The sequence below is a fragment of the Callorhinus ursinus genome, unplaced genomic scaffold, assembly GCF_003265705.2.
Source record: "Callorhinus ursinus isolate GAN/ISIS: 27379988/994484 unplaced genomic scaffold, GSC_fseal_2.0 scaffold12, whole genome shotgun sequence".
Lineage (NCBI taxonomy): Eukaryota > Metazoa > Chordata > Mammalia > Carnivora > Otariidae > Callorhinus > Callorhinus ursinus.
This window is the reverse complement of record NW_027397074.1, coordinates 33,187,912-33,214,703: the sequence shown is the minus strand read 5'-3', so window position 1 is coordinate 33,214,703 and position 26,792 is coordinate 33,187,912. Positions and strand designations below refer to the sequence as shown.

The following is a 26,792-nucleotide window of genomic DNA, read 5'->3' as shown; positions in this document are numbered from 1 at the left end:
TTTGCTGTTCTTTCTCCAGCTCCTTTAGGTGTAGGGTTAGGTTGTGTATTTGAGACCTTTCTTGTTTCTTGAGAAAGGCTGTATTGCTATATACTTTCCTCTCAGGACTGCCTTTGCTGTGTCCCAAAGATTTTGAACAGTTGTGTTTTCATTTTCATTGGTTTCCATGAATTTTTTTAATTCTTCTTTAATTTCCTGGCTGACCCATTCATTCTTTAGTAGGATGCTCTTTAGCCTCCATGTATTTGAGTTCTTTCCAACTTTCCTCTTGTGGTTGAGTTCTAGTTTCAAAGCATTGTGGTCTGAAAATATGCAGGGAATGATCCCAATCTTTTGGTACCAGTTGAGACCTGATTTGTGACCTAGGATGTGATCAATTCTGGAGAACGTTCCGTGGGCACTAGAGAAGAATGTGTATTCCGTTGCTTTGGGATGGAATGTTCTGAATATGTCCGTGAAGTCCATTTGGTCCAGTGTGTCATTTAAAGTCTTTATTTCCTCGTTGATCTTTTGCTTAGATGATCTGTCCGTTTCAGTGAGGGGGATGTTAAAGTCCCCCACTATTATTGTATTGTTGTTAATGTGTTTCTTTGCTTTTGTTATTAATTGCCTTATATAATTGTCTGCTCCTATGTTCGGGGCATAGATATTTACAATTGTTAGATCTTCTTGTTGGCTAGACCCTTTAAGTAGGATATAGTGTCCTTCCTCATCTCTTATTACAGTCTTTGTTTTAAAATCTAGTTTGTCTGATATAAGGATTGCCACCCCAGCTTTCTTTTGGTGTCCATTAGCATGGTAAATGGTTTTCCACCCCCTCACTTTCAAGCTGGGGGTGTCTTCGGGTCTAAAATGAGTCTCTTGCAGACAGCATATTGATGGGTCTTGTTTTTTAATCCAATCTGATAGCCTGTGTCTTTTGATTGGGGCATTTAGCCCATTTACATTCAGGGTAACTATTGAAAGGTATGAATTTAGTGCCATTGTATTGCCTGTAAGGTGACTGTTAACTGTACGTTGTCTGTGTTCCTTTCTGATCTTTGCTGCTTTTAGGTTCTCTCTTTGCTTAGAGGACCCCTTTCAATATTTCTTGGAGGGCTGGTTTCGTGTTTGCAAATTCCTTTAGTTTTTGTTTGTTCTGGAAGCTTTTTATCTCTCCTTCTATTTTCAATGAGAGCCTAGCTTGATATAGTATTCTTGGCTGCATGTTTTTCTCGTTTAGTGCTCTGAAGATATCTAGCCAGTCCTTTCTGGCCTGCCAGGTCTCTGTGGATAGGTCTGTTGCCAGTCTAATGTTTCTACCATTGTAGGTTACATATCTCTTCTCCCGAGCTCCTTTCAGGATTTTCTCTTTGTCTCTGAGACTCGTAAGTTTTACTATTAGATGTCGGGGTGTTGACCTATTATTATTGATTTTGAGAGGGGTTCTCTGTGCCTCCTGGATTTTGATGCCTGTTTTCTTCCTCACATTCGGGAAGTTCTCTGCTATTATTTGTTCCAGTATAGCTTCTGCCCCCCTCTCTCTCTCTTCTTCTAGGATCCCAATTATTCTAATGTTGTTTCGTCTTATCGTATCACTTATCTCTCAAATTCTGCCCTCGTGATCCTGTAGTTGTTTCTCTCTCTTTTTCTCAACCTCTTTATTTTCCATCATTTGGTCTTCTATATCACTGATTCTCTCTTCTGCCTCATTTATCCTAGCATTTAGTGCCCCCATTTTTGATTGCACCTCATCAGTAGCCTTTTTGATTTCAATTTGGTTAGATTTTAGTTCTTTTATTTCTCCAGAAAGGGTTTCTTTAATAACTCCCATGCTTTTTTCAAGCCCAGCTAGTATCTTTAAAGTCATGATTCTGAACTCCTGGTCCGACATCGTACTAATGTCCGTATTGAGTAGGTCCCTGGCTGACGGTACTACCTCTTGTTCTTTTTGCTGAGGTGATTTTCTTCGTCTTGTCATTTTGTCCAGCGGAGAATAGATGAATGAGAGAACAAAATGCTAACAGGGTTACAACGTCCCCAGCAAATATACTGTATACAAATCAGAAAAGACCTGAAACCAGGCGAAAAGAAAGGGAAAGAAAGAAAAAAGAAAGAGAAAAAAAAAAGAAAAAGATAAAAACAAAAACAGAACAATACAAAAAAAGCAGAATACGATCAAATATGATCAGGCTAATGCATAGATCAGTGCCACGCACTAGATTTTGGGTATATTTTGGTCTGTTAGAAAAAAGTGCCTCCTAAAATTTTAAAGGGAGAAAGACATATATGTCCAAAATAAGGGTTGATACAATGAAGGGATGGAAGATGACTGTAAAGATGAAAATTATAAAAGATTTTATAAAAGGACTTGATAAGAAGTTGAAAAAAGAAAGAAGATTTAAGAAAAAAAAAAAGGAAAAAGGGAGAGAATGTGATCAGGCAGGAGACTAGAACAAAGCCATACACTAGTGATTTAGGGTATATTTTCATCTGTTAGAAGAAACTGTACCTCAAAATTTTAAAGAGAGAACAACATATATATATATGCCAAAAATAAGGGTAACTACTATGAAGGGATAAAATGACTCTAAAAATGAAAAATAAAAAATGTTTTTTTTTTTTTTAAAAAAAGGGATTGATAAGATGTTGGTTGAAAAAGGGAAAAAGAAAAATTAAAAAAAACAGTCAACAAAAATTAACTTTGATGAACTAATGAATCATGGTAAAAAAAAAAAGCCATGAATTCTATGTGCAGTATTCCCCTAGCGCTGGACTTCTCCCATTCTCCTTGATCGGTAAACTTGGTCTTGGCTTGCTGGCTGTTCCTGCTGATCTTCTGGGGGAGGGGCCTGTTGCGGTTTCCAAATGTCTTTGCCGGAGGCTGAATTGCCCCGCCCTTGTCGGTCCGGCCTAAGGAAGCTGCTCCGGTTTGCTCTCAGGAGCTTTTGTTCCCTGCAAGCTCTCGGTACAGCTCTGGAGGATCAGGGCAAAAATGGTGGCCTCCCAGTATCCACCCGGAGGAGCTGAGAACTCGGGGCCCTGCTCCTCAGTGCGCCCCCAGAGAAAAGCAGTCATTCCCGTGTCCCCGGTCTCTGGTCGCACTCCGTGCTCACCGGGCCTGTGACTGAGCATTGCTATCTCTGGCACCCGACCCTGTGTGGAGTCTCCAAACCCAGCAGATCCCGGCGGTGCTTTCCCGCGCCGCTCCTCCCCGGGAAGGAAGGGGAGTCTCCCCGGATCTGCTGCTTGTTGGGTCCCTGCTGGAGGAGCAGTGGCCCGACTGGGCCGCGGATCAGTTTATGGCAACCCCGAGCTGAGAGCCCGTGCCTTGGCTCTGTCTCTGCAGCCGGCTTCCCCGCTCCGATACCTGGGAGCTCTGGCGCACTCAGGCACCCCCGGTCTTTCTGTGACCCCGAGGGTCCTGAGACCCCACTGTCCCGGGAGGATTCCACCCCCGCTTAGCCACTGCAGCGACGTCCCTCAGCGGAGCCGACTTCTAAAAGGTCCGATTTTGGGCTCCGCGGCTCTATCACTTGCCAGAAGCGGCCGGCGGAGGCCCCTCCCCCGCCGTCTATCCTCCCGAATATCGCCTCGGATTCACTTCTCCGCACGTCCTACCTTCCAGTAAGTGGTCGCTTCTCTGTTCAGAGAGTTGTTGCTACTCTCCTCTTCGATCTCCTGTTGAGTTTGTAGGTGTTCAGAATGGTTTGAACCCTATTCAGCTGAATTCCTGAGACCAGACGAAATCTAGGTCTCCTACTCCTCCGCCATCTTGCTCCGCCCCCGGTTGCTCTTATTTTAGAAGAGATAATTCAAGTCCTTTTCTGTGCCTGGATTGAGATAATTTTTTTATATTAGTGGTTGGCAAATTTTTCTTATACAGAGCCAGATAGTAAACATTTTGGGCTTTGGGGCCAATATGGTCTTTGTTAGAACTACTGGGCTCTGCCGTTCTAGTGCAAAAGTAGCCATAGACAAGATGTAAAGGAAAGGGCGTGGCTGTGTTCCAGTAAAACTTCACTGACACACTGACAAAAAAAAAAAAAGGTGGGAGGCTGGATTGGATACGTGGGCTGGAGTTTCCTAGACTTTGGTTTAGATTTTCAATCCTAAATGACCTATTTGCCACTGTTACTTGGTACCTTTACCTAAAATACCTGTTAGATGTTTCTTTAGTAGGCATATACTCTCGGGGTCATCAAGTCTCCGGATTTAAAATATCACTCATGCCAGTTGATACCTTTTTATCTCTAGTCTTCATCATTCTCAGTTTTGAGAGGAATGTTCAAGTGCATGCTGTTAAAAAAAAAAAAAAAAGAATCTATCTTCCTCTCTCCAAGAGCTGTGTCCCTCCCAGCAGTCTCTCTTTGGTTTCAGTTTGACCTCATTGCTACTATGACAGATTTTGCTAATTGCTAATGAGGAGGTACTCTTTTATAGAAGCTCCTCATCCCCTACTGGACAAAGCTCATTCAGGTCATAAAGCCTTGGCCTGGCCTGGTTCTTGCTTACTTTTATCACCCTGCTTCTCATTGCCTCACTGCGTAGTTGGCCCTCTGCTAACTTGTGTGCGCCATATTGCTTGACAGACATGTGTTGACTCTAGTGAGTTTTTTGACCTGAGACACCATTTTTCTAGTGTTTGTCTTGCCTGACTCTTACTATCCTTAGAATTTGAGTGACCATATTTCTTCTTGGAATCCTTCCTTAATACCCCGGTGCTCAGTCTTTTCCCCTTTCCCAACGAGCATGTCTGGGCATTCAGAAATGTTTCTTGACTTGAACTTGTCTTGACATTTCTAGTCATTATGTCTCCTATTCCATCCTGTTGCAGTGCTGCCTACCACAAATAGATGCCTTGTGGTGACTTAAAGGAATGAGGTGGCTAGGTATGCATCTTAAGGAATAGCTATGTTCTCTTAAGGAGAATAATAATACATCTATCTGAGTTTTTACAGTACTATTTACTATGTATAAATTTAAACTATGAATTTTATTATCTTGAGTTGTGTTATCTTTCTTTTTAGTATAGCTCAAATTTTTCCATGTTGCCTTTTTAGAAAAATAAATTTTCCATTCAGCAACTATAACTTTATTTTACATATATATGTTTTTTAGATTTTGTGAATCATATCTTTATGTTTTATGTTAAGAAGCTCATCTTATGGGCACCTGGGTGGCTCGGTTGTTAAGCGTCTGCCTTCGGCTCAGGTCATGATCCCTGGGTCCTGGGATCAAGCCCCGCATCGGGTTCCCTGCTTGGCGGGAAGCCTGCTTCTCCCTCTCCCACTCCCCCTGCTTGTGTTCCTGCTCCCGCTATCTCTGTCTCTGTCAAATAAATAAATAAAATCTCTAAAAAAAAAAAAACTCATCATATTGTGTCTATAAAAGACTGATTATGTCTTAAGTATTTTTCTAGATTTACCCTAAAAAGTAACATTAACCTTTGAAGTGTTTTTTATTCCTTAGAGGAAATCTATTTTTCTCTTGAAAATTGAACTTGGGGGTAATTTTCCAACATTTTTAGAAGAGGCTTACCTTTTATATTCATTTCAAAATAAATTCTGAATGGCTTGCTACTATATTAAGCAAATTTTAAAATATGTATTAGCATAAATTTTATCTTTTAGTTCACATGTATAGCATTTACTTATGAATTTAATAAATACTAGGCTATTTGATGGAGACAAAAGTTTGAAAGCAAAGATTATGGGTTATAGTTGGTTATTTCTTTTCCTAGTCTATTTCTGCCTTTTATTTGGATTGTGTAATACACTGACCTGCTAGATAATTAAATATGAACAGTTGAAGAAGGATTTTTTCTTAGAATCTATCTTCTTCAGTTAAATGAATCCAGAAGCTTGAAAGTGAGAATTTTTGTGTACTTGTCATTAAATATAAAATTGAAGAAAAAGTTACCTTCAAACCTTTAATAAATGTTAAGATTGCAATATATGAACAGAATGTGATATTTCACTCATTCATCTGTGTTTTTCAGTTTATTCTTATTCCATGATGAAAGCATGTGCCAAGCAGATGTTTCTTACCTCTAGCTGGCCATTCATTTGAGCTCAGCACACATATGCAGTGAGGATGTACCTTCTTTTTACCATTCTATGTATGTAGACTTGCACAGGCCTGAGTTTTTAAAAAATATCGTGTGTCTTTCATCTTGCATTGTAATTTTCATTTCTAGAATTTTGATTAGTGGTTTTTTTTTACCTTTTTATATCTTCTATTTCCCTAGTTAACTTCTGAATAAATGATAAACAGTTATGGTACCTGTTTTAATGTCCTTGTCTCCTAATTGACACATTGATACCAGTTCTGAGTCAATTTCAAGTGATGTATTTATCTCCTTTTTATGAGTACTTTCCTGGGGCTTTATATGCCTGAACATGTGTGTGTGTGTGTGTGTGTGTGTGTGTGTGTGTGTGTGTGTGTTTAAAGTGTGCTATGTGGATTTTTAATTTTCATCTAACTTGGAAAATTTTCCAGCTGTATTGTTTTTGTTCTCTACACTTAGCTGGGAACTCCAATTATCTGTATGTTAGATTGTTTGAAGTTGATCCATATCTCACTAATGCTCTTTATTTTTCCTTTTTTTTTCTTTGAGTCTTTTTTCCGTTTCATTTTAAATAGTTGCTATTGCTGTATTTTTAAATTCACTAATCATCTGCAATGTCTAATCTGTTAATCCCCTCCAGTGTATTTTTTTTAAATATCAGATGAAGATATTTTCATCTTTATAAGTTAGGTGTAGGATTCTTTTACATCTTCTACATTTTTTCTATTTAACACATGCATTCTTTCCTAAAACTTTGTGAACAAATGGAACATCAGCATGCACTGATCAGTACTCTGCTAAATATGGGAGAGAGTTAGTCTGATAATCACCAGCCTTCTCACTCTTTGCCTAGAGCTTTACTTTGTGAACTCTACCCACCTTTGTCTCTCTAGGCTCTGAAACCCACATATCCACCTCGCCCTTCAATGTGCCATAGCCTAGAAACTATTTTAAGGAAGTAATTGGTGCAGGCCCAGGGCTCATATCATTTGTTCTCATCTCTCAGAACCGTCCCTAGTTGCCAGGTATGTCATGTCTTAAATATCATTGTTTTGTTTAGTTTGTGTACTTAGCTTATTTGTTGGAAGTGGAAAGGTCCCAATTATGCCTACTTAGGCAGAAATAGAAGCTGGACCCATCTCAGTTTGAGTTTTATTTTCATACATTCATATTGATCCACATTTTCAGAAATATATGTAAATAAGAAAAAGCTCAGTCTGTTTTAGGTCAGACGCTATAATAATTTTGTATATTCCAGATAGATTTTTTCGAGTACTTTTACTAGTAGGATTTTAACTAGTAACTTAACATTTAGTCAGGAAAGAAAAATCCTTCTTATAACACAGACACATAAGTTAATGACCAAAAAATTAATGGGATATATGATGAGCATGACATTATACAGGCTTCTTTTGTTCTAGATGAGTACAACCTGTTAACCCTTTCTGCAATGATGAAATGTCCGATTGCTATACTGGTGTCTATGGTAGCCACTAGCTACCTGCTGCTATGAGCACTTGAAGTGTACCTACTGCATTTTCAGTTTTATTAAATTTAATAATTTTGAATTTAAATGTAGTCACATATGGCTAGTGGCTACTTTAGTAGACATTGCAGTTTTTGACTCTGTTTTATTGACTACCCTTTATATTGGGTCAGTTCTATTTTTTTTTTAAGATTTTTTATTCTTTGGGGGGAGGGGAGAATGCAGAGGGAGAGGGAGAAAGAGTCTCAAGCAGACTCCCGCGTTGAGCCCAGAGCCCGATGTGGGGCTTGATGCTATGACTATGAGATCATGACCTGAACTGAAACCGTTGAGTCCGATGCTTAACCGGCTGAGCCACCCAGGTGCCCCACGTCAGTTCTCTTACATGACGTAGCTTCATGAAAAAAAAAAAAAAAGTTCTCAGAAATAAGTTTAGTTAGCACTTTATTTTAATCAAAAATCGTCGTCCAAAGCAAAGTACCATTGATCTTCTAATTAGTTATTGGAAGCACTCTAATTGGAATTTCTGGGAATTATATTTTCTGAGACTGAGAATGTTTTTAAATTTCCTTAAATTAGCACAGTTTTTCTGTATCTTTTATATAATTATGTAAATTTAACATTATCAAATAATTCAAAAGCAATATTGGTAAGGTCTCAATTTGTGTTTTTTATTGCTCTTGGTTATTGTAATATGAATTTCCTGGGATCAAAGAGATCTGACGTTATTAAATGCTACCAAATGACTGTTTCTGAAATTGTTAATTACTGAGATTGTTAAAGTATTTTTGCCATACTTAATAAAAGACATAGGATGAATCTGTGGAGCCTATGCTAATATTTACATACATCATATACCTGCAGTTTGATCTCCTTGATCATGTTTTTGAATACTTTTTGTTTTTGCTATATAGAATTCAAAACAACTCATCTTCTGAAAAGGTTTTTTATTGTTTTGCCTTTTGAAACATATTAAAAATGTCAAGAATCACTTTAGTAGGTATATAAAAGTAGAGTCAATTTTTATAAATTTAAATGGACTTTGTAATGGTTAGCATAAGGTACCTTTATTTGTGAACTCCAAAGATACTCATTATTTATTTTTTAAACATATCATGTAATGCTTATCTAAATCACCTGCAGACAACCTTGATAATTACAGATTGTTGGTTAATGTGTAATAAACTTTATTATGTAAAATAAAATTTTGATAAGTTATTAAAATATGTAAAGACGATTATACTAAACTTAGTGAAGAACCACATACCTGGTTTTTGTAACTTACTTTAGTGATTTAATGTTTTTTGTTTTTTTCTTTTTTTATTATGTTAATCACCATACATTACATCATTAGTTTTTTTTTTTTTTTAAGATTTTATTTATTTGAGAGAGAGAGAGAATGAGAGACAGAGAGCATGAGAGGGAAGAGGGTCAGAGGGAGAAGCAGACTCCCTGCTGAGCAGGGAGCCCGATGTGGGACTCGATCCCGGGACTTCAGGATCATGACCTGAGCCGAAGGCAGTCGCTCAACCAACTGAGCCACCCAGGCGCCCTACATCATTAGTTTTTGATGTAGTGTTCCATGATTCATTGTCTGCGTATAACACCCAGTGCTCCATGCAGTACGTGCCCTCTATAATACCCATCAGTAGGCTAACCCATCCCCCCACCCCCCTCCCCTCTAGAACCCTCAGTTTGTTTCTCAGAGTCCATAGTCTCTTATGGTTCATCTCCCCCTCCGATTTACCCCCCTTCATTTTTCCCTTCTTGTTATCATCATCATCATCATCATCTTTTTAAAGATATAATGTATTATTTGTTTCAGAGGTACAGGTCTGTGATTCAACAGTCTCACACAATTCACGGTGCTCACCATAGCACATACCCTCATATGTTTTAAATAATACTAGTTTAGCAAGTCAATGTTACCTTTTGATTCTAAAATTTGTTATAGATGGTACAGATGTTAATTGTAGAGGTATATAATGCTTCAGGTAATTGTTCCATAATACAACAGTGGCAGAGTCCTATTTTTATAGGAGAAATATCTTGTGAAATCTGAAAAAAAGATGATTTTTAAACATGTTTGCAAGCTATGTTAGGTTTTCCTAGTGCCTGTTTAAAAATGTGAAGCTCTGGTTTCGTTATTTCTTTGATCTTTTACATAAGGATCTGCAACTAAATGGATATACAAGTAGAACATTTGTCTTGATACTATAAAACTTTTTAATTCTTGGAATCAATAAAAACATTTAAACCTTTTGTATGGCTAATATTTTAATGTGAAATACTGTTTATTTACTACTTCGGTTAAATGCCCTCATTTCTCAGCCTAATAGTTTTGCTGGTATTTTAAGATTTATAGATGAGTTGTTAAAAATTTGCTCTGAATTTTTATGATCGCTTACAACTTTTAATTAACTTCTGTTCATCAGAATTATGCATTGAATTGCTTGATGGCGTTGATTTAAACTTGTTCCAAAATAGGACGCCTGGGTGGCACAGTTGGTTAAGCATCTGCCCTTTGGCTCAGGTCATGATCTCAAGGTTCTGGTCAGGCTCCCTGCTCAGTGGGGCTCTGCTTCTCCCTCTCCCTCTGCCCCTCACCCCACTTGTGCTCACTCACTCTCTCGCTCTCAAATAAAATCTTAAAAAAATAAACTTGTTCCAAAATGAAATGATTCAACATTAGAAGCTTGTTCCTTTTTCTTTTTAAAAGTACAGTTAAAAAATGAAAGTACAGCTCATTAATTTTCATTAATAGAATCCATGTAATTCATAAATAGTTGGGGTGATAAGTTTCTCTAAACTTATTTTTTTATTCCTTAAAATAAACTCTTACTTTGATCTGCTTAATATTGACCAGTTTCATCTTTTGTTAGATCTCCCTGTATTTCTTTTGAAAAATGGTGTTGTTAGATGTTGGGCCTGATTCACACAATTTATTTTTCTGTACAGATAGGTAGATAATTTTGCAGTATCTCTTGTGTAGACTCAGTTTCTGGTCTATGTACCTATTCTTTCTAACTTAATTATTTGATAATTACCATAACTTTGATTTTGACCATTCTTCCTTCCACTGTGGTGGGCATAAGGCAGTGCATATTTGGATATATACTGGAGCTTCAAGAATTGACTTCTTACTCAAACAAAGACTTGGTTTCCTCTCCTACAACAATTGCTGGTTCTCTTCTTAGGCCTGTTAACATGGGTTCTGGACTGAGGCAGAAGTGTTAAATATGGGGTTATGGAACATTCCTGAGGTTTTAAAGAATATTGTACTTGATATTGATTATTGTCCTTTAATAAATCTACCTGTCCTCAGAGACAAATGAAAAATTACTTCTTAAAGTATAAAAAATTAATTGCAATTCAATCTGGGGCCAGGAATATATTAAATAGTTACTAGACAAATATAAAGCATGTGTAGAACTGAATGTAGAAGACATGAGGCACAGAGGAGCATTTTCCAAACTCTGAGTGCCAGAAACCTTGCCCACCCACAAAGCCATGAAGTTACCCATATGTTAAATGTTTAAGCAGTTTACTAGTTTATAGGAGTGAATTTGCTATGTTAAAAAAATGAAATGAGACATTCTTTGGGGAGGGTAGGAAGATATTCTTACCTTCTTTTATGTATGCATGAAAAAAAAACTGTTAGAAATGGCATCCTAAGGGGGAAATATTGTAACTGTAATTTACAAGTAGTAAGTGAGTGAACAGTTCAAAAAGAGATCAAAGAATATCTACTTGATGTAGCTATAAGCAAATCTGCAGAACTCAACCTACATGAAATGTTTTGCTACATTTCAATGGATGCAAGACTATCCATGCTGTAAGTTTGTTTTATTAAGGCAAAAACATTTACATTTCTCTTGGGCTATCATGATCATTCTGTAACCCTCTCCTGTAGTTGTATAAACCTGCCCTGTCTTTAAAGTTAAAATTGATTGCTTTATTCTACCAACTGAATTTTTTCCTGGAACTCATAAGTAACTGGTGTATTTTAGAAGTTCAAAATTAGTAGCACAATGTAAAATACATGCTTAAATTTCATGGTATTGGTATTAGGAAATACATCTGCTAGAGATTTTCTTCTGTTAATAGTGATGCCATCAGACCCATCTAGTGAAAGAGAATTTTGAGATGTATCCTACTTCATGTTTGAATTTTGTCAACCTGCTAATACATTTCATAAGGTCAATATCCATATCTGTTTCTTTAAAAGTTGATTATGTCAACTAGTACAATGTTGAGCAGAGTCTTATGTTTTAGTACATTTCTTAAACTTTCCCTATAATTTAAGTACTGGTTACTTAATGGATAACATAGTCTGATGGTTTGATGGGATAATATAGGCAATTTGTAGATGTATAAATAGCTTGCCTAGAATTCAGTTTTATGCATTTCCTTAATTCATGGAATGTGTGGTGAATAGCATCGGCTTACTGATTTCTTTACATGCCATTATCTTTTATCTTTCCAAAGAACTAGGGTGTGTTGTGTCTAATAGAACTTTAGCTGGAGTGAAAGTCTTCCGGTCCTTGTTTGACATTTCGTGACTTGGTGAGAACTTTAAAAGACTATTGTGTTTTGTTTTTCAATTCACCATCTGTTTTTCCTACAATACATGTTTCTGAAAGAAAAAATTAGCTTCTATGTGATCAGTAAATAAGGGAGTTAGGTCTGTATATTTTGGAAGTGGCATCAGTTTATATGCAACTTTTCCTAGATAAGAACAGCCAGAAAAACAGGAATAAAATTATAACCGTGGAAGGAGAGGAAAAACCCCTCAGTTTAGCTGCTACACCGGAAGCAGAATCTATTCCAACTTTGTTTTTTAGTATGTTTGGTACATAAGTTTTTAAGACAAGTGCAGTAACATCTCTGTTTATTAATTTGGAAAGTATGTTCTGATAATCAGTCAAGTATTTTGTCTTGTGTATTCAAATCTATGTACTTAATAAGGTTATTATAATTTGTTTATTATGTACCTTTTGTCTTTATGTGAATTAATAGTTTTTGTCTTAAACTAAAATGAATCATATTGCTACAACCTTCATTTTTGGTAGTGTTTGCAAGGCATGTCTGTTCATCCTTCTATTTTGTGCTTTTCAGGATAGTTTGCTTTAGACATTTATCTTATAACTAGCATATTATTAGATTTTTTCCTTAAAAATCCAACCTGGTAAGTCTGTTACTTAGGAGATGGTTGAATATGCTCAATTTATTTGTATTACTTTTTTATTTGAGTTCTTTCCACAAGCTTATTTTGTTACTGCTGTTGGTGAATTGTTTTATTTGCTACTTTAATTTCTTCTTGTAATTTGCATTGATACAAATAATATTTTCCTCCCTCTGCAAGTTCAAAAACTATACAGTAGGGATGTATATAGCTTTAGTTAAATACCATTATTTTAAAAAATACATAAATCACTAAGTTAACTCAGTGTAAAATCATAAATTTCTGTCCTTTTTTTTTTAAAAACAAAATGCAGATTCAGCACACTTTATCTCTTGAGTTGTCTCATTCCAGTATAATTTATTCTTGTCGAGAGTTTTACTTCTACCACTTTTAAGCTCCCAAAGTTTTTTATTAACTTTAGGCTCTCTTTTAGGACAACCTTTTTTAGGAAAATTGAAAAATGAGCACCTGCTCCCAGCTCTGACTTTGCAGGGAGTTTCCCTTGGCAGGTGCACTTCCTCCTGAGCCAAGTTCAACGTCAGCATTGCAGTGCAGAGCTCCATTCCCAGTTGTATCCATCATTCCTTCTCCAATTAATACATTACAGCATTTCCATTCTTTAATTTCTGTGCATTTTAAATCTCTATGAAGGCTGTAATTACGAAGTAGAGTGGTTTTATCTTTTCTGTTTCTTGTGCCATTTTTTTCCACAAACCCTTTCTGCACCATTTATTTTACTGTAAGATTTTTCAGAACTGAAAATTTGTTAGGAAGACTTGTATTGAACAGGAAATGTCTTTTTGCCTCATTGAGTATCTAGGCTAACAGTAAGGTTTCCCAGATTGTGCATTGCAAACCTCTGGGACATTCCATTCATATAAAGTATGTTGGACATGGTGGCTCCTGGCATTTCCTGGTATCTAAATAGTACAGATAATTACATAGGTAAAAGAGTTAAAGAGTACTCTGAGGCTTGTGACACCAAACAGCAGTGTTGTTCCTTAGTCCAGAAGGTATGGGACTATGTAATGACCTGGCAGTATGGGCCCAGGAGAGAGTCTTAGTCTCAGCCAGTCGCCTAGCTTTAGATTCGTAACAGGACTGCAATTACATAAATTGCTTGGAGTTTGGGGAATTAGCCTGCTTTTTTTTTTTTTTTTTTTTTGGACAAGCCCACAGCCAGCAATTTTAGCTTCAGAAAGATATTTTAAACTCACAAGACTAGAAGAAGCCTGTGGCACTAGTTTGTGCAATGTCCTAAAAGACTACAGGACAGGAGAAGAGGCAGAGACGGACATGTCTCTTCAGCTTTAGCTCTGGAACTCTTAATTTCACATTAGTATGGGCCTGCCTTTTCCCCCCTCCATTTTTCCTCCACCTTGTGAAGGCGGAGGGAAGGAGATCACAGAAAGGTGGTGTGTGAGCCATCCTTCTAGAAGGCTTAAGCTACAAATAGGACCTAGTATCTTTTGAACAGCTGATAGCTGTTAGCTTCCAGGTCTCAGCTAGGGGAACACCTGGTTACAAGTTAAATTACCCTGAAGGAAAGTCTAATATTTATAGTTCATTCACAATTATTCCAGCCTGGCTGTGGTTCACCAGTCTCAAATTATATTTGCTTTAAGCATTGTTACCTGGTGAAAAATCTGAAATTTCATCTTTATAAGTTTTCAGGGAATCACTGCTAAGCGAGGGTGAGCTCAAGGTCACAGGGTCACATTGTCTTTTCTTCAACTATTCAGTAGATAGTGAAGCCTGAGATCTTTTTCTTTGTGCTTTTTATCTTCCAATTTTTCTTTTCTTGATTTTTTGTCTATTCTTTTGGTTCTTTAATGGATAGAGCATTTTTAAGGAAAAAAACGTCTTCATTGTCACTTTAGATTTTAGGAGGAAGTAACTATATGTGTATGTCTTCGGTTAACTATAATGAAAAGGTCCAAGAAATAGTGACTGAAGATCTACTGAATTGATATACATACATGTCCTCACATGACTTTCTTTTAAAATGGATTTTAAGTGCTTTTCCCTGGAAAAGCAAAATGCAAGGTGGTAGGTAGAAACTCATTCCCTTCTGTTACAGAAGGAACATAGTAAGATTTTGTTTTGTATTTTCTGTAGAGCGTGTTTTAAATGAGTGAAGAGAGGAAGCGGAGGGATTAGTGTAAGAGTTTCAAAGTGGAGTAGATTTTAAAATGCTTCTAGATAATAAATACATGTAACTGAACAAATTACAATTCTTGAGCATTTCTTAAATTTGGTATTGTGAAAGAATACAAATGTTTGTTTATTCTGTGTATGCAATTGTGTCTTATTTTGAGGCTCTTGTGGTTTAGATATTATATGTTCCACAAAAGATGAACAGTACCATAAAACTTCAATAATTTGAAAGAGGAAAACTTGCCCTGAGCTCCTTAAAATTTAAATGAAAAATAATATTTAAAAAATAGTCATTGGAATAATTTCAAGAAAAATACTATTTAACACTGCTAAAAATTATATATAAAATTATGGATTTTCTCTAAGAAATAGGTGATTTATTAGAATTTCAATTATTTGAAAATTCTTCTAAAAATATTTTTGACTGTAATAGGTAAGCACTCCCTTTAATTTTATTGATATTGGTAACTAATATATAATATTTCCATGTAGCCTAGTTTCAAATTATAAATTAAATTGAACAAATGGTTGAAATCATATATTCTTTATACATTTGACTCTGACACAAGTAGAAATAGAATATTAGCATTTTGTATTTTTCAACATTGTGTTCTCAGTGACTGTTTACTGCCTTTATAAAGGAGGATTCATCAATTTTAATAGCATTTATGGTTGAAATGCATATCTAGAAATTAATACAAACTGATAAAAATTACAATAATATATTTGTGTTTGAGCTTCTTTAATGTTATATTTTTCAAAGGAAAATGAAAGGAATGGTATTCTAATGTTACCTTTTGTATTATTTTGCAGGTATATTTTCTTGATTATAAATCAGTACCTTTTGATGAGAAAATGGAAAGCCTAATACAGATCAGGGAATATGCAAAGGAAGTGAAAAAAAGAAATATTTTATTATCTGGTCTTCTTATATATTTCCCACAGGTAAGTAAAATTTTGTGTTCTGTAGACTATAGTTTTAATGGAGGGAACCTGATTTTTTAAAAGCAAAGATACATTAATGATAAGAAAAATTTTGGCTGGAAAATTGTCTGTGTTCTCTCATAGGTAGAACCTCTCTTGAGGGAAAAATAAAATCAAAACAAGTGTCCTGATGAAGGAAAATAAAGTGAAATTGGTGAATATCTTATACTAGGTAGCCCACATGGGGTTGCCAGATTTATTAAATAAAAAAATACAGAATGCCTGGCTAAATTTGAATTTCAGATAAACAATAAATTATTTTAAGTATGTCCGAAATTTGCAATTTGCAATTAGAAATTCAAATTGAACTAGAGTTTTGTATTTAACTGAGTTCAGAATGCAGCCATTTGTATAATTTGAAATGGCTTGTTTCTTTTATGTTGTGGTAAAGATGTTGGTGATCAGGTTTTTAATTACTTGAAAGCGGTGCTTGACATTCATATTATAAGAGGGCATGCTATTTAGAGAAAAATTCTTATTGTCACTCTATTAATAGCAGAACGTTAAGCTGAAGGCAAAATGAATTAGCATTATAGAGTCTTAGTGCAAAGAAATGCTATTTAAATCAAACTATTTGGAGACTGTGTTAGGGAAGATGGATTTGCCCTTTGTGCATAGATACCTTTTATTGAAATTGCAGAATGCTTTGTAGTGTCTTCGAGGTACCCCATAAGAATCAAGAAAGTCGAAAAGTCAATGGGGTTTTTATTGGTCTGGAATAAAAGTGATTTGTACTGACCAAGGAATGTATTGTTGATGAATAACAGTTATTATTTGTGAAATATTTAAGGTACCCTTTTAGCCTGAAGATAACAACATTTCTTTTGAAACAAATGGATTTTAATTAAGTATAAGGACCATCTTTTAGCCAGTTCCTTGGTTTTCTTTGAGGTGGTTTTCTGTGCTCCCATAATATAGAAGTATGGACTCTGGTTAGTCATCAAGAATGAGGCAAAGCTGAATTTACTTAGGATCATGGAAGTATAATATATTAGCATTGTAGGGGCTTTTGAAGTCAGGGCAGCCAAGGCCTGAAGAGATACACTTACTTGCCCAAGAACAATACATAACTGGAAGAGTAAGAATAAGAACTCAGGTCTGTATCTTTGTTCAAGAATATTCCATCTTTGGGGCGCCTGGGTGGCTCAGTCATTAAGCATCTGCCTTCAGCTCAGGTCATGGTCCTAGCATCCTGGGATCGAGCCCCACATTGGGCTCCCTGCTCTGTGGGAAGCCTGCTTCTCCCTCTCCCACTTCCCTTTCTTGTGTTCCCTCTCTTGCTGTGTCTCTCTGTGTCAAATAAATAAATAAAATCTTTAAAAAAGTATTCCTTCTTCAGTAGATTGTCTTTGGTTGTATTCCAGATTATTGTGGTTGGAAAAATCAGTTATTTCTCTTGTGCCATGCGAAGGAGTCATGGATGCACACTACTCATGCTACACTATGTAGTTATAAAAATAGTTCATTGAGAAAAATCTCAAAAGCTAAGAAATGGAAGAGCACATACAGTCCCTGGGACTTTATTTTTCCTGTATTTTAGGCTAAACACAAAGGGTCTGTATGCACCCTAGTTGATATTCCAGTGGGAGAGTATGGTCCAAATGAAATATAGCATGCCTAGTGAGATGCGAATTTTAGATAAACAATAATTTTTAGTACAAGTATATCTGAAATATTACAGGAAACATACTTGCACTAAAATTCTTTGTTATCTTACATGAAATTCAGTGTAACTGGGCACCTTGTGTTTTTATTTCCTAAATCTGACAACTGTTGTGGAGTTCATATTTGCAACAAAATTGTTCATTTCTCCAGACCTGGCATTCTCTCCCCATGAATGCCATGGAGTTGCATATCTACATGACTCTGTACCTGTGACTGGAAAAGTGGTCTTGTTGAAAAGGAGGAGCTTTTGGAGCCTATACTTTGCAGCTGACCATTATTATTTTGAGTAAATTTGGACCTGTTAAGCAATCTGTCTACTTAGCTATCAAGACTGTATAGAAAATGACCCTGCTAAGCCTTCAAAATATGTCTCTCATCATTTTAAGAAGCAAAGATAGCTTACTTGAATGTTGCTTTTTTCTTAAAAATAAAATAGTGAAGATGTCTGAAATGTGTAAGAATGTTTAAAATATAGGGTTTACTTTTGTCCTTAAAGACACAGGTGCCATTTGACTCTTACTAGGCCAGGACATGTCCAGAGCAGAATTCCACCTTAAAGAGCATTTACCAAAGGATTCTGCGATGTTCATTAGATAGGCCGTTAAAGAACTATGGTTAAACAATTGGGGAGGCATCGGTGAATAGAGTTAAACAGATGTCTTCCACGGAGGGCTTCTCGCAAATTCTTAATAAGCTGATGAACATTTCGTATCTGCAAATTGGGGACAAGGGGGATATCATTTTCCATTTTCTACTGTAGCCCTTTAAACATAGGCAACTCTGAGGCTAATACTCTCTAAATGAAACTTTGGGATACAGTCCTCATGAATAGGCCCTACATAAAGAAACCACTACCTCTGAACAGTCTTTCACTTTTTTTTTTTTTTTTTTTTTTTACTTTTACCTTTTACTTCAGTACTAATTTTTTGACTTAGTTAAATTAGTATCTTTAATTTTCAGGGCCTATTTGACAAACATTTTATCAATACTAAGAACATGAAGATTACTAAGGTAAAGCTTCTGTCACTATTAAGTGAGAAGAGTGTCGGTTTGTGCTTTCCAAGGTGCTGTCAGATACAGTTTTTTATAGTGTTCATACATTGGACTTTGTTCCCTAAACCAATCCATCGCTGTGATAGCCATTAGGGTGTTGTTGTAGACAGTTAATGTGTTTCCTTTTCAGTCTCTGATCAGTGAAATGAAGAACAGTGAAATCTGGAAAGATTTTTAACCATTTTTCATAAGACATAGCCTCAGTTGATTGGTGACTCCTCCTTGGATGAGACAATGTATTGGCTTCATTGTCTATGCTAGACATACGGTCTTTCTAGTTTAAAGAAGACCTGCACTCTTATGTATGTAGTATCTCTGGTAATGGGGATGGTCTGGACGGCTCGATTGCTCCTTCACAGTGGTGATGTATATGATATTTATAGTTAAATAGGACCACATAAGCTGCGGTTAAGTCTCTATTTGTGTTTTTGTAGAGTTCTACACACATGTAGGACTTTCTGTGTTTGGTGAATTTCAACTTATTAGTTACATTTCAGTCCTTTATCTTTTTGGAATTATAATAAAGCCTCTGATTAATTAGTCACACTTTCTTCATAATGAGTAATTCCAAATTGTGTACACCTTTAAGGAAGAAATTGATTTGGAAAAGGATAAGAATTCCTTCTTGAATATCTCTAAATCTTCTGCAGTGTTACCCATGATCAATTATTGATAATTCTTTGATAATTCAATTACCAACAAATGCATCTAATCGTATAATGTTTCAACTCCATTTCTCCATATATTCTTAACTGATATAAGAAATTTCAACAGATCCTTTACTTAACTCTAGATATGCTCCACATGTGTGCATTTTTTTTTTCTGGTCAAAGACATTATTTGTGAAATTACTGAATATGCTATTTCCTTAGCTATATCAGTGTAGTAAAGCACAAATTAACTTTTTCCAAAATTGACTTTAAAATATTTTGCTGGCCTCAAAAAATTAATCATTTAAAATAGATTCTTTATGGGTAGCTTAATCTTAGACTTCTGGATCAAGTGGCTGGCTTGACCATTTATGTATAGTATAAAGTTTCCTGACTTTATTATCTAGTGCTCAATTTCTCAAGTTGTAAATAAATAAAGACTGGAAATTTATGCTCTAGACTAGAAATGTAGCATAAAGTTTGCCCTTATAATTTATTAGATGAATTTAAATCAAGTCCTATTCCTCTTTCTAAAATAACTCTACAAACATAACTATGAATAATTAAAAACCAGGTTTTATAGCTTAATCCACATAAAGGATCTTAGTCCCTTTTTAAGTATTCTTTTAAATTTATGTGTAAAATATTACTCTTCATCCTATTATTCTAAGTTTGTGATGCAAGTCATCACTGAAGGCTGTGATACACAATGATGTATTTTGGGAACCTGTTCTAATTATTTGCAAATCTGTATCTGATGATAAAGTAGTGAAGTTATAGACACCTAATATTTCTGGCATGAACTGTTCAAGCCCATAGTTTAGAGCTTTCAGTTTTAATTTTGCTGAAGTCTACAATATTTTTATCCTGACTTTGTGTGTGTGTATATGTGTGTGGTGTTTTTTTAAGATTTTATTTATTTGACAGCACTAGTAGGCAGAGTGGGAGGGAGAGGGAGAAGCAGGCTCTCCACTGAACAGGGAGCCCGATGCGGGGCCCAATCCCAGGACCTTGGCATCATGACCAGAGCCGAAGGCAGACGCTTAACTGACTGAGCCACCCAGGTGTCCCATGACTTTGTTTTATAAGACAGGCATTTACAAGTATATATTTTTTAAAAAAAATATTTCTTCTGATGAATTGGTAATATTATGTAAACTGTTTTCCTGAGTTCTGTGAGCCATTCTAACAAATTATCAAATGCAAAGAGGAGAGGTTTGGGATCCCCTGATCTATATATACCTGTTGGTTAGTAGTACAGATGGCTCTGGATTGCCATATGAACTGGAAGACAATCTTGTGTGACTGAACCCTTAACCTGTATGTTCTGTGCTAACTCCAGGTAGCTAGTGTCAGAATTGTTCAGTGGGGAAAAAATAAAAGTCCACACATTTGGTGCCAGAGATGTTGAGAGTAGAAAACAGTTTCTCATTTGGTCAGTATATAACTTGATATATCTGTTATCTACTCACTACCACTAGAGATCTTGCAAATTATGGACATTCTTTCAAGCTTAAGTCCCTAGTGAAAATGTTGTGAATCTGAGCTCCCAGCAAATTAACAATGGATGTGTAGTATGAAAAATAAACTTTGTTGTTACTGTAATAGTTTAGTAACAATACTGTAATAGTTTAGTAACAATAGCTAAACTATACTGACCATTTCACAGAAGAAGCTTCTAGGTTAGAAGGATATTATTCCACTGGTAAGTGTCTTTTTTTTTTTTTTTTTTGGATAGACATTGTACCATTGACTAACCGACCCAAATGAGTTTTGCATTCAGCTTTATTTGTCCACCTTCTTCACAAAGGTATCATGAAATATCTTAGTAGATATTTTCCTGAGGTCCAGATTGAAGATTCGTATACTTTCTCTTGCTTGAATAATCTACCATTATTCTCAGAGGAAGATACAAGTTTGTTTTAATGAACTTACATTAGGCCCAACTAATGAATGATTTTTTGTGCCAGTGGCTTCTAAATACTGGTTCTTGGAAAAGTCCTTAGCTGGCAGTATTATAGTCTCCTGAGGAATTTGATAAATACAGATTCCTCGTCTGTACCTCAGGGAATCTACTTCAGTAGATCGAGCTTGTACCTGGGACTCTATATATTCCACAAGTTCAAGCTCTGATGAAAGTCTAATGTGAACCAGATTTGGATGACTGCATGAGGTCAGTGGTTCTTAAGTATATTGACATATTGGAATCAACTGTTGACCCTCTTTAATCTATAAGGGACTGTCACCTCTGAGGAGGCTCTGGAATACCAGATGGCAGTAATGGAATGTTGAGATGAAGTTGAGTAAGGGAATGAAGAATGACAATTTGAGAAAGTTTCTAAGCTAACTGTGAGATCCTCTCTTCTTGTTTATCAAGGACAAACATTCTAAGCAATCACAAGCTATCTGGCTAATAGGGCAATTCTATTGATGAAGGTTCTTAGTTGTAAACAAAATGTACCCATGATTATCTAATTGAAAGAATTATTTTTTGTAGCTTATAGAATTTCTAAAGAATCATGGAACCAAACTGGATAATACCTAGTCAAGAACGGTGCAGATTGCAGAAATGCTAAGCTGCTCTGGGACTGTGATAGTAAAAGTGCCTCCCATTACCAACTCTGGGTACATAGGATGGTAGGGAACCACAGATAGAAACTCTACCATAGCTGATCCAGAAAATACAGTCTCTGCCTTAGACCTAGTTTCCCTGTTTATGGCACCAAGCCAACCTGCTCACGGCCACCTTTTAAGTCTCCTACATGTGTATAGTAGAATCTGTAGAACATTGATAAAACAGAATCTGAGGCAATGTAAATTTTTTTACTCTGTAGTGTCTATAGCATGGAAATAAAAGGTGGAATTTGGTTGGAGAATGTGTTGGTTGAGCCATTTTGCAGGGTTAGCCGCATCAATCTAGGTCATAGGATTTTGTCCTAGGTTGAAATCAGAGCACCTTTAACACATTGTATTTACTATCAAGGGCTTGTCATTTGCCTACATCCAGGCTTTCTGTATGGTATCTAACTGTCACAATTATACATTTTTAAATAAAATTTTATACAACTTTTATGATAATAAAATTTATGAATTCTCTAAAATGTATAAAGTCCTATAGCAGTTTTTTAATTTAATCTGTGCATTCTACATGCTCAAGAATTTAGAGATAGAAGCACACAGGTACGTGGTTGAAGAGTTTTCTAAAACTATTAAAGCTGATTACTTCTTGATCTAAATTAGCATCATCCTGTCTAATGGAAACAACTAGCTATGTGACCTTCAACAAGTGATATAAGTGTGTAGGCCTCTGATTATTCATTTGTAAAATGCATAAATCAAATTCTTAAAGCGTCCACTGGATAAGAAGATGGAGACCTAGCAGGTGGGCAGTCTCTGTCATGTGACACCATCACTGTCTCTCACTCTAACAGGGAAATTCTGAAACTGAGCCTGGATTTTCTTTCCTTATGTGACCATAAACTTTACCCATACTAATATTTATTTTGTTGAGAAATTATTTATTGTAGTTCATATATTTCATTGTAGTTCAGAGAGTGAACTATTTCTTTTTTGTTTTTTGTTTTGACACCTCAAAGTAAAAGTCAATGAGGAGAATGTCTTAGTCTTTTCTGCTGCTATAACAATACCACTAATTTGGTGGCTTATAAACAACAGATTTATTTCTTATGTTTCTGGAAGCTGGAATTCCGAGATCATGGTGCCCACATAGTCAAGTTCTGGTGAAGACCCTCTTTGCTGTTGTAGACCACCATTTTCTGATTGTGTCCTCACATGCCACGGAAGAGGGTGAGGCCTCTCTGGGGTCTCTCTTTATCACAATGCTAATCCTATTCATGAGGATTACACTCTCATGACCTAATCCACAACCAGAGGTCTCACTTTTTAATACTATCACAATGGGGATTAGGACTTCAACATGAATTCTTGGGGAACACACATATCCAATCTGTAACAGGGAGGGAATCACCATCCATGTTAGTATGGCAGGGAGTGTGTACCATTTTAGTCTATCCATTTTCCTGTCTCCTTTCTTCTCTGAGCTGTCCTTATACTGGGTTTGATGCAGTGGGAAATAGGACTTTGGAAACGGTGTTTGGCTTATTGAGTATTTTTCGCAAGATCAGGCCATTGGAAAGGACTGATCCATTTGGCCGAAGCAGAAAATCCAGCTCCTGGATAGGTCAGGAGGTAAAGTGAATGAGCTCGATGACCTTCTCATTGCTCTTGAATGCCACTTTTTCTTCAACTACAACCATGGCTCTGGAAGGCCTATAAGCAAGGAAGAAAGTTACCAAAGCAGGTTTATAATTTTATGTTTTTAAAAAATAATTATTTGTAAAAGAGAATTCTTCTGTAAGCCTCCAAAATAAGATATGGAATGGTGAAATGAAGTGGTTTGGCAACAACATTAAATGAGATAAAGCTGTGTAAATTGATCTTCTGTCACAAAGTATAAGCCAGATCTCTCTACTTGATGAGTAAAATACTGTTGTCCTTCTCTATTGTCTGGGTTTTGAATGTTTTGCATGTACTGTAAAGGACATCCAGAAAACATTCTTGTTGATGAATCTCTTTGTAATTAACCCCAGCTAAATTCATAATGAAACATTAAGAACTATATGAACAGGTCCAACTCCTGTAGGATACTTTTGTGCCAAAAGACCTGAATATGTACCACTCTTTCCCTCTTAAATACACCTCATTTGCTCTGTGTCCTCTAGACGAGTCATCCTTTAAGTGTGCATGACCATTTAGAGAATAGGCGTATGCTATCAAATAGCAGAACATCAATTTTTTTTTCTTTTTAATGTTAATCTTGGGGGAGGTTAGACTTAAGACTCCGTTTCCTGCAATGAGCAATTACTTGTAGTTTAAGTAGGAATTACTTACTGAACACACAGTACTTATTGAATCATGTGGCATGCATACCAAACATGCAGTACTAAATCTGTTTACAGAAACCCATAATACCCTGTTCAGAATAATCAGGCTTTTTTGCTGTGGGAATGTTTTTGAGACTAAATATTTTTCACTTTCAATTTTGTTTTGGCTTCTAATGTTTAGACAGTCATTCTTTGGGAAAATTTGAAGGTCATAAAATAAAATGTCTCTTCAGAATTGTATGAATTTGAAAAACAAAACTTTTTAGGGAGTTTGGGTATACTTATGAGAGTCATTCAAGTGGCAATAAGCTCAATAAACTATTATACTTAAACAAACATAGAGGAAATGAAGTATTAGATACAAACTTCTGGTATAGACCTCCCCTTAATTTTTTGAATAAGTGAAGTAACATTAGAAATGAAAATGGCCGTGGAAAATTAATGGACTTATTCCTTTCAATAGTGTATTAGTTAGGTATTACTGCATAACAAATTATCCCCAAATTTAGTGGCTTAAAATAACATTTATTATCCATAGTCCCTCTGGTTTCACCTTCTCTGGGCCTTTCTCAAGACTGCAGTGACCTCAGGGATCCCCTGGGAATAATCTGCTTCCTAGCTCACTTAGCTGGCTTTTGGAAGGACTCGATTTCTCTGAGCTGTTGCACTGAGGACTCAGTTTTTCACAAGCTTGTGGCTGGGGACCTGTTCATAGAGTATCTCCCAGTGTTATACATGCAAGAGAGAGGACCAGGATAGAAGTCACTGTTCTGTGACATAATCACTAAGTGACATCCCATCAACTTTATTGTGTTCTATCCATTGGATGCAAATTATTAGGTTTCATCTACACTCAGGGAAGGTGATGACACAGGGGCATGAATACCTGCAGGTGGTTATCATTAGAAGTCAAATCAGACACTGTCCCCCACAGGAATACCAGAGTGTTAATATTAAGGTTAAGAATTTCTTGATACCCCATGTAAATTAAGGGGTTGGTAACCTAAATAGGGCTAGAATTGTTTGAATGAAAAACATACATGTATACATATGAGTATATATATATATATATATATGTATGTACACTATATATAATATGTAATATACGTACATGTACATATGATCATACACTTTCTTGATATGTGAATAAGGTAATAACAGCTAGAGTTGGTATATCAGGGAGATGGAGAGCCAAAACCTGGAAATGTATTTTAATGTTTATAGTAGTTTTGAAGAGCTTAATTTAGGTCAGATCCATATCAAATACATTGGGGAACATATGTTTATAGATAAGCTATCTTAGTTCAGGTTAGTGAACCTTGTATTACCAATTAATAGCTATAAAATGGTGATGTTTTCTTTGAAAATGAGACCTGTTACATTAAGAGCTTATACCCCCAAAGTGTTGTGTCTTAGAGGCTTGGAAATAAGTTTCCAGAAAAGAGAGGTGCTGTAGGAAGCCTAAAGAAAATAAAAAGAATCCAATGAATCTGACATCCTATTGGTAATCTTCAGAGAAGACACATTTGTGGGCTTATAGAAAATACTGAGAAACTTCATGGAGAGTCATGATTTTCTATAAACCGTTCCCCTTGTAAAACTGCTATATTACTAATATCAATGCCAAGTTGAAAATAAGACTTAGTTTTAGTCTTTGTCCAAGTTCTGATATTTTGACTAATGAAACCAACAACAACAACAAATAGACAGGGCAAGCAGGCCAGAAGAGCAAACTAAATAATTAGTCCCTGGAATATTGAGGTTTTCTAATGTATGTGGCATTATTTCAGCCCTTTGAAATAAAATGTGTTGTATATATGCTCCGAGTTTTATGTAGATTTTCCTTAAATAACATTGGAGGGAAATATCTTTCCCTGTTTATTTTCATTTTATGGAAGACTAATTATCCAAACTTCAGAAGCAGCTGTACAAAGAACTCTAAAATTGCAATGTTTAACTGAATTGAGTGGAGAACATCCCGTGCATGCTGGAGGACTTGAAAATAACAAGTGGGGTGAGAAGTGAAACTGCGTAAGAGAAATGTGAGGTCAAAATAAGTATTTGAAGATTTGACACTCTCAGCCAATGGCGGTAACTCTGAATACTTTGAAATATTTTGGGCATATTGACTATTAGCTATTTCATATCATTGAGAATTAAAGGTAATATTTCTAAAACCAGAAACTATTTAAAGGCCGTTTTCCTGGAATGAGAGTTGGTTCTATATGAATTCCTCATTTTCTGCCCTAGTCCCTATTTTGGAACGAGGATAATTTGTAAACTGAGAACATGTGTTTATTGTCTCTGAGAATTCTATCAGCATTTCTGATTATGATCATAATGGAAAGATAGAGGGACCTTCTCCACTGAGAATCAGGGAGATAGGAGTAATGTTTAGCAAATAGATTTGTGTATGGAAAATGGTAGGTTTATTAGTTTTCCATCCATCTCATTACTCACCTTTGACAACTTTTAAGGAAATCTATCTTAATTAAGCTTCAACTTCCTCTTACTGAATGCCTAATGACAATTATATACTAATGCTCTTAGGAAATGAGTTGGTAACAATGTACCTACAGTCACTTTTAGAATCTGAATTTTAATGGATAGAAAAAACAGTTGTTTTACAGAGACACTATTCATGATTATTATTCGGCTT

General features: G+C 35.9%; 1 protein-coding gene across 1 annotated transcript in view; it reads left to right on the top strand.

The window, feature by feature from the left end:
* The window catches only part of CRPPA (CDP-L-ribitol pyrophosphorylase A), a 408,855-nt gene that overhangs the window by 167,053 nt on the left and 215,010 nt on the right, over positions 1–26,792 (top strand). Inside the window, exon 9 of the mRNA XM_025873381.2 lies at positions 15,691–15,822. Coding sequence (XP_025729166.2) covers positions 15,691–15,822 — 132 coding nt within the window. The remainder of the gene's footprint in view (positions 1–15,690; positions 15,823–26,792) is intronic.